General features: G+C 39.6%; 1 protein-coding gene across 4 annotated transcripts in view; it reads right to left on the reverse strand.

The window, feature by feature from the left end:
- il17rel (interleukin 17 receptor E like) overlaps positions 1-2,864 on the reverse strand; it is a 68,679-nt gene extending 65,815 nt beyond the window's left edge. For all 4 annotated transcript variants that reach the window (XM_062982274.1, XM_062982273.1, XM_062982272.1 and 1 more), the window contains exon 1: positions 2,631-2,864. In XM_062982274.1, the coding sequence (XP_062838344.1) occupies positions 2,631-2,726 (96 nt within the window). In that variant the 5' untranslated portion in view covers positions 2,727-2,864. The remainder of the gene's footprint in view (positions 1-2,630) is intronic.
- Positions 2,865-9,420: the final 6,556 nt, after the last annotated feature.

Here is a 9,420-nt window from a genome sequence, read left to right on the forward strand (position 1 = left end):
TCCAAAGGCAGCATTGCCCAACTCCACTCCTCCAGTCTCCTTCTGGTTTTGAAAAGCAGGTATGTTTTGATGTTAAACATTTCTGGAAGGGCACTACACTAAATTGCAGCTCATACTATACAGTCAGAGCTCTGTATCTACAGGTTCTTCATCCATTGATTCAACTATCCACAGCTTGAAAATATTCCCCTCCCCTTAAAAAAAATCCCCAAAAGCAAATCTTGATTTTGCCTTTGTATATAAGGGGTATCATTTTACTATGCCATTTTATATAGTGGCACTTGAGCATCTACAGCAGTGTTTCCCAACTTGACCAGGCATCACTCTCCAACATTAGTACCAAAAGGGTTACAAATCAGTTTTTGGTCAACTTTAGATCTTGTTTGGTTATTTGGGGTGCTGATTCAGAAAATTGCATTAGATAGACCACATCAGCTCTAGTTTCTGATACAGAACATATGACATCTAGTAGTCACCATCTGCTCGCCCACAGAAAACCATATTTAATAATCTAGAGCTGATGTGGTCTATCCAATGCAATTTTCTGAATCAACACCCCAAATAATCCCAGGCACAGCCCTAAAAATGAAGACATCAGGGTGTCCCTGTTTCCAGGTGCCACATGAAACAGCTCTGCTCGAGGGAGGAAAGAGGAGGAGAAGCAGCAGTCAGGAGGCTTGTTGTCACGTCTTTCATGGGTAGTCAGCCTCTCCCCTCAAGACATCCCAGTTGCCTTGGCACCATAAGAGGATTTCGCGAGACCAGTCACTCCCGTTACAATGGTGCAGTAACTGTGAGACCGCAGACCATATTTTAGTTTTTTGGGACAACTGGTGGTCCATGGACCACAGGTTGGGAATCACTGATCTACAGATTTTGGTATTCACAACAAGTTGTGGAGCCAAAGGCGACCAAAAACTATGGGCCCAAGGTATAATTATAAAGTCATAATTCTACTTTTTCTGCCATGGAGCCTGGAATTTGCAGTTTAGTGGAGCAGTAGAGCACTCTGGTAAGGCATTTTGCCCCAAATTGGAAATTCCAGAATTCCATAGGATGGAACCATGGCAGCTAAACTGGAATCACAGTGCTATGAATATGTAGTGTGAAAAAGCTTCGACAGTTTACAGGAGACACAAAAGTCACTCTGGTTTGGAGAGGACACAGAAAAAGAATAGTTCAAGGAGCCTTTAGGAGCCAATAACCATAAAAAGGTCTTGTGGGTATAACATGCAGATCTAGGATACATCTACACTGTAGAATGAATGCAGTTTGACAACACTTTAACTGCTATGGCTCAATGCTATGGAATTTGCAAGATATTTTGTCTTCTCTGCCAAAGAGGGAAAACAATTTTCAAGAGGGAAAAATATTTTCCACATGTTCAGGGGCACTCTATTTGGAAAGTTTTGAAAATGAGTCATGGTATTCTATTAATTCCAATGACAAAAATATGCATACGGATCATAATCCTGCACTTGTAGTGTGTTCTAGCTGACCATTCTCCAAAACGAAACATTTCATTACAATTGTCTTATAAGAAATCCTTTCAACATTGCTACATGGTGGATGTGAATCACCCCAGAGATTTCAAAATATTGCTCAAAGTCATCCCAAGACAATGAATATCAGCCCTGGTGCTTCACACATTTGGTGGACAGACCCATCAGGTGATGATGAGTGAAGAATTTAAGAATAGTATGTGAATTATATCACCTTCTGTTGTAATCATGTAACATATAACCCTGTGATTCCTAACTGGAAAAAAATATTTTTACAAAGCCTTCAGCTTTGCTTCACTAGCATGATGTTCTTTTAATTCGGAAGATCAGCAAGACTGCCCTCAAGTGGAGTTAGTTTAAGAACCAACATTCTCATTACTTGCTGCAAATGGCAATATAATAATTGTCTTTTTGGATTGTGTTTTAATCTTTCCTCATTGCACAGAAAGACCACAGGCCAAAAGTGATGGATGCATAAGCCTACTGAAATAGAAGATACCTAATTGTTTACTATACAAGCATCTGAAACAATTATTAAGTTATCTTCATTCTGCTGATAAACTTTGATGATCAAATACATTCAAAAACATTTGGTTTTAATCCAGTTAATAGAGGATGTGATGAAAATTCCTAGAGTGATCTTAGAATACAAATAATCTCTCATAATCCTATTAAATCATTTTAATGTTTTATTATTTTAAATTAGTTTAATTTTTTTCAAACATCAACAAACACTTTAATACAGTCTTAATTATACCTATTTCTGATCTCGTTCTCTTTACATATCTGGAAATAAGCCTGAAAACTATGTTCGGATCTTCCTGCTGAATATACTGTATTCAATACCAATTTAACAGCTTTAAACATAATACAAGTTTATTTAGATTGGAAAACAAATTGTGGGCAGTCATAAAAGCATGCCTTGCAAATATTTGGCATTCTATGTATTTTTCTTTTTCATTTAAAGGGGAAACAAATCTGCCAAGAAAGATCTAGTTATTTTTATTTATTAATTCATTCATTTTGCATGCAAAATGCAACTCAGGAATAAAATACACTTGTCAAAATCTATTTATGTGTAGGCAATTATTATTACATACAACAGATACAGATTAAATTATAACATACCTGTGAACATGTGACTCCACATTCTTCAATCCTAGGAAGGAGCTGGTGACCATATGTTCCCCAAAACACTGCAAAAAGTTGTATCTTAAATAACATCTTGATTTTTTAAAATATATATATAAATGTCTTTTACAGAAAAGAATTGTTTCCTTTACTGGTTTATTATTAATAATAATATTTTAAAATAAAGGAGTCTGAGACTTTTCCTGTAGTAACAGTTGTTCCCATCTGCCAACTCACTCTTTTGCACCAAAACTTTTAAATACAGTAATAAGTCCCACCCCAGTACCTCAGAAATCAACTCCTCCTCTTCTTTAAAAAAAAAAAAAAAAGCCTTTTGCTTTTCTCAATGACTCAGAATTAGGAAAGTTCATTACTGGAAGCTATACAAGCCACTTTCTTCTGGCTTTGCTATAGAACCAGGTTAGTCATCCTAGTTATTCACTATGTAAATATTTTCTCTCTGATTAGCCCCAAATTAATGCCACAGATTGATCAATATGAGTGGCAAAAATGTGATTGTGCAAGGTTGTTTCTAATGCTACAACAACCATAGCCACCCGTTTTAGAGTGCTAATTATTTTTGCATCAAGTGTGCTATTTTTTTCATCATGTCAGAAGTGACTTAAGAACATGCTGCAGAGCCTCCCTTATTAAAGTCTGGGAAAAATATAAGGATATAACAAAAAAACTCCTTTGGATATCACTTATTGAAGCCAAGCACACTAGAGAATTCAGTAAAGAATACTGGTTAACATACCAACAAATATTAAAAAAGAATAATTATGAATACACAATAAAAACTCATACAGAAATCCAACAAATATACAAGCAAATTTCGTGGTATCAATACTATCAATTACAAATAAATTTTAAGGAAGATGCCAAAAAGGGCTTCAATCAAGACCAGGGAACATGGGAAATTATAATGAAAAAAGATAAAAAGTTAATAAGAATATTATATCAACAACTGCTAAAATGGGCAACAGAAGAAGAATACATAAAAGAATGTATGATAAAATGGGCGAAAGACATAGGTCATAGTTTGAATCTGGAATATTGGGAAAAAATTTGGAAAGAAAAATTAAAATATACGGCCGCAACTGATATCAGAGGGAACTGGTATAAGATGCAATATAGGTGGTACTACACGCCAGAAAAACTATCAAAATTTAATAAAAAGAAATCTAATATGTGCTGGAAATGTGGGGAAAAAATTGGGACATTTTTTCATCAATGGTGGTCCTGTGAGAAAATTAAAGAATTTTGGAAGACTGTTCACGAAATGACACAAGAAATTGTAGGAATGAAATTTAAATCAGAACCGGAAATGTATTTATTAAGTTTTACGAACACAAAATTTAAGAAAAACGAAGATAAAATATTTTTTTTTATTTAAGCACAGCGGCAAGATTAACAATTGACAAGATCTGGAAAGGAAAAAGACTCCCAACCCCCGAAGAATGGATAATAAGAATACTAGACATAGTACAAATGGATAAGTTAACACAAAAAAATAAGAGAAAGGAAAAACAAAACAGACTGGAAAACTTTATAAAATTCCTAACAAAAAGAAGAATGGATTTTATGATAGACCTGTCTAATATATAAAGTAGTTTAAACGGAATACATAAAGACACAATTAATGAAAGAGACAACTCCGAAGCCAAGATGGGAAGTATAACCCGATTTTTTCTCTCTCTCTTTTCTTCTTCTTTTTTTTTGGTTTTTTTTTTTAAACCTCTATTTCTATGTTTATTTTTCCTATTGGTACTTTCCCACTTTTCTATTGATATATTGTTCCACCACTTTCAATGTATCATGTTTCACTATAAAAAAATAAAAAATATTCACACACACAAAAAAAACATGCTGCAAGTCGCTTCTTGTTGAGTAATTTGTTTTATTGTTTTAATGTTGTTATTATACTGTAGTGTTTGGGCATGGCCCATGTAAGCCGCCCCGAGTCCCTTTGGGGAGATGGGGCAGGGTATAAGAATAAAGGTATTATTATTATTATTATTATTATTATTATTATTATTATTATTATTATTATTATTATTATGATATGAGAGAAGTGACCTCTACAGAGACGTTGTCCAGGGGATGTCTGCATGTGTTACCATCCTGCTGGGAAGCTTCTCTCATTTTCCTGCAAGCTAAAGCTGGCAGACGGGAGCTCACCCCATCTCGCAAATTCAAACTGTCGACCTTCAGGTCAACAACCAGAACTTCAGGTCAGCAGTTCAGCCGGCACAAGGGTTTAATCCATGAACATCCTAAAATTGAGAAGCCAAGTTCAGAAGTAACACTGTGGTACAAATCTGGGACTGTATGGGGTTTCTTCGTTCCTCTTTTCAGCATTAATTGCTAGTTGAATTATCATGTTGTTCCTCTAAGAAGTCCCCAGATGTTTTTGGCCTTCAACTCCGAGAAATCCTAACAGCTGGTAAACTGGCTGAGATTTCTGGGAGTTGTAGGCCAAAAAACATCTGGGGACACCAGGTTGAGAAGCACTGCTCTAAGGGCCCTTAGATAATCCAAGGCAGATAATCCACAATATCTGCTTTGAACTGGGTTATCTGAGTCCACACTGCCATATAATCCTGTTCAATTGGATTTTATACAGCTGTGTGGAAGGGACCTAAGGTACTCAAAGCAATACACATGATCCACCACCAAACCTTGCTACAGTAAAATCTCACTTATCCAGCATAAACGGGCCAGCAGAACATTTGATAAGCGAATATGTTGGATAATAAGGAGAGATTAAGGAAAAGCCTATTAAACAGCAAATTAGGTTATGATTTTACAAATTAAGCAACAAAACATCATGTTATATAACAAATTTGACAGAAAAAGTAGTTCAATACGCAGTAATGCTATGTAATAATTACTGTATTTACAAATTTAGCACCAAAATATCACGATGTATTGAAAATATTGACTACAAAAATGCGTTGGATAATCCAGAATGTTGGATAAGCGAGTGTTGGATAAGTGAGACTCTACTGTAACTATGAAAAATAATAAAGATATTCATCCCATACACAGGGCTTTTTATTATGGATATTTCTAGCATGACTAGAAGGATCTTGGAATGAGGCCCGCTAGTGTTCATCTTGCAGATGGCTTTTCATCAGTGGGTCGCTGTGAGTTTTCTGGGCTGTATGACCATTTTCCAGAAGCATTTCCTCCTGACGTTTCGCCCTCATTTATGGCAAGCATCCTCAGATGTTGTGAGGTATATTGGAAACTAGGTCAGTGGGGTTTATATATCTGTGGAAGGTCCAGGGTGGGAGAAAGAACTCTTGGCTGTTGGAAGCAAGTGTGAATGCTACAATTAATCACCTTGATTAGCATTGAAAAGCCTTGCAGCTTCAAAGCCTGGTTGCTTCCTGCCTGGGACAATCCTTTGTTAGGAGATGTTAGCTGGCCCTGATTGTTTCATATCTGGAATTCCCCTGTTTTCAGAGTGTTGTTCTTTATTTACTGTCCAGATTTCAGAGTTTTTAAATACTGGTAGTGTTATGGTTGAGCCTTCGGGCTCCGGTAATAGAAGAAGGGGTCATAAGACTCCTCGAGAGTCAGACTCTTTCGAGGAGCGTGAAAGAAAACGGCTCCGGGATTTGTTTACAGACCCGACAGATGAGGACTCATTTGAGGGTTTTTCTGAGGGTTTGGAGGAAGAGATGGCCAGCTCGGAGGAGGACGACATGGAATGGACTCGTGTGAGGGAGGATTTGGGTGTTGGGGAAACAGGCAATGAAAGCATGGGAGGTGATTGGCGGGTTGCAGGATCAGACCCATGGACTGGCTGGAGGGATGGAGCGGGATCCACAGCTGGGGATGCTGTGGGGCGTAGTCAAAGGTGCTTAAGCTCTGATGAGGATGATGATGTTGGGGCACCTGGAATTGGGATGGCAGCTGACAGCGATGATGAGCTTGAACTGGGATAAATTGGGGTTTGGGACCAATGTCTAATTGCGTTGGGCAAGGTAATCTGGACGGACGCTTGGGCTTTTGTTGGGGAACTTCCTGAAGACGGGTGTGATTCGTTACTGGATACGTAAGTTTACCAAGGACACTGGGCATCGACGGCGGGAGGAACTGTGCGGGGTTTTTCTCTGTGCAACTTGTGTTTCATCTCGATAGCTTGGACCTCCGTCGTCTTTTTGACGGGCAATATCTACTCGCACTGGATTGACGCTGGACTGACTGACTTCGATTCCGGATTATCCCTTCTGCTGGCTATCGGTGAGACCTTTGGATTTCTAGACGACTACGCTTGGCTATTGACCTCTGGACTGGATTGGGACCCTGCTGACTGCCGTTACCCTGACTGCTGTGCCTGGACCTGGATATCGTTGGCCGCTGAACCTTAAACTGAATCCTGACTACGACCACGCTTTTCGTTCGCTGCAGGAAGGAATAAACAAGCCTGGTTTATTCTCCTGCTGTTTCTGAGTAGCAGAGAGGAATCTGCTACCAGTCTGTTGTTTACATTCTGACTCCTGTTGATCCTCTTTTGTTTGCATTGTTTGCCAGGCTGAAGTAAGCACTTTTGATTTAATCCGGATTATACTTCTGTTTAACCCGGTTTATCCCTTTGAACCGTTTTAGCTCAAACTGAGCTGTTTTTTGTTACTTATCACACTGAAGTCAAGTGTTTGCCCTGTTCTTTGTTTCCTACGGGCGTTTTTAGTTCTGTAACCTCAATAAACTGAGTTTTGTTTTACTCGCTGGCCTTCTGTCTGTGACAGGTAGCCAGATTGTGTTCATTTTCATGGTTTCCTCCTTTCTGTTGAAATTGTCCACATGCTTGTGGATTTCAGTGGCTTATTTATTTATTTACATTTCTACCCCGCCCTTCTCACCCGAGGTCACTCAGGGCGGCTTCTCTGTGTAGTCTGACATGGTGTTTGTTAGAGTGGTCCAAGCATTTCTGTGTTCTCAAATAATATGCTGTGCCCAGGTTGGTTCAGTAGGTGGTTTGCTATGGCTGACCTTTTTGCTTGAACTAGTCTGCAGTGCCTTTCATGTTCCTTGATTCGTGTTTGGACAATGCTGTCTTTGGTGGTCCCTCTGTAGTCTTGTCCACAGCTGCAAGGTATACGGTAGACTCCTGCAGAGATGAGAGGATCCCTCTTGTCCTTTGCTGAATGTAGCATTTCTTGGATTTTCTTCATGGGTCTCTAGATAGTTTGTAGGTTGTGTTTCTTCATCAGCTTCCCTATGCGGTCAGGCTTTTCATCAGTTCCCACTCCTATTTGGCTCTTGTTATGACCTTTCAAGTTTGCTCCAATTTATGGTAACCATATTGTGGAGTTTTCTGGGCAAGACTTATTCAGAGAGAGTAGTCTTCCTCCGAATATAACCCTGGCAGCCTATCTTTTATATACTAACAAGGCTTCACCCTGGTTGAACACCCAAAATCAGACAAAATCTTGTGTCTTCAGTAGATCTCAACCTGGGTTCCCCAGATGTGTTGGCCTTCAACTCCTAGAAATCCTAACAGCTGGTAAACTGGCTGGGATATCTGGGAGTTGTACATTGGGGACACACTGGTTGACAACCACTGGTTTAAATGCAACAGTGTGGATTCACCATGGAGGAGGTGGAGAAAGTATCCAAATCCATGTTGACTGGGAGGATAAAAGGTAAAGGTTTCCCCTGATGTTAAGTCCAGTCATGTCTGACTCTGGGGGTTGGTGCTCATCTCCATTTCTAAGCTGAAGAGCCAGTGTTGTCTGTAGACACCTCCAAGGTCATGTGGCCGGCATGACTGCATGGAGTGCCGTTACCTTCCCGCTGGAGCGGTACCTATTGGTCTACTCACATTGGCATGTTTTCGAACTGCTAGGTTGGCAGAAGCTGGAGCTAACAGCAGCCGTTCACGCCGTTCCCGGGGTTTGAACCTGGAATCTTTCGGTCTGCAAGTTCAGCAGCTCAGTGCTTTAATACACTTCGCCACCGGGGTTACTTGACAGGGAGGATACCAGCTGCTAATTATAATTACATACGAAAATCTACTTTTGCCATCATTGATCCCAATCTATATTTAGTTTTTATTTTACTTAATGCTGCCAACAGTTTCTCCATCCCCACCTCCCAAATGGTAGGATATTTATTAATTTGTTATTGTGTATAATGTTCCCTCACTACTTCGTGGTTCACTTTTCGCTGACTCACTGTTTCGCGGTTTTTTAATAAACACTAAAATAATAGTATAAATCATAAAATAATATTATAAATCCCTCTTTCTACTTCCTTCCTAAGGAGAAGACTAAGGAAGGGAGGCAGGAGAAGCTGAAGGGAGAGAAAAGGAGACTGAAACAGCTTTGTTTCCACCTCGCAAGGCATGCGCATACTTGAGGGAACAGAGATACTACTTGCCAGTGAGATTGTAAACCTGAAGGCTGCCAGGTTCGAATCCCACCTGGGGAGAGCGTGGATGAGCTCCCTCTATCAGCTCCAGCTCCATGTGGGGACATGAGAGAAGGATGGTAAAAATATCAAAAACATCCAGGCGTCCCCTGGGCAACGTCCTTGCAGACTGCCAATTCTCTCACACCAGAAGCAACTCAGGTTGCTCCTGACACAAAAAAAAAACTTCGCAGATTTTCACTTTTCGCAGGTGGTCCTGGAATGTAACCCCCGCGATAAGTGAGGGAACACTGTATACCCATTGTTGTCCAGGCCCCCCCGATTTCATCCATTCTTTTTCTTTTTTATCTTCTCTTCCCTCTTCCATTTTCCCCTTTCCTTTCCCTCCCTCTCTTCCTTTCTT

The sequence above is a fragment of the Anolis carolinensis genome, chromosome 5, assembly GCF_035594765.1.
Source record: "Anolis carolinensis isolate JA03-04 chromosome 5, rAnoCar3.1.pri, whole genome shotgun sequence".
Lineage (NCBI taxonomy): Eukaryota > Metazoa > Chordata > Lepidosauria > Squamata > Dactyloidae > Anolis > Anolis carolinensis.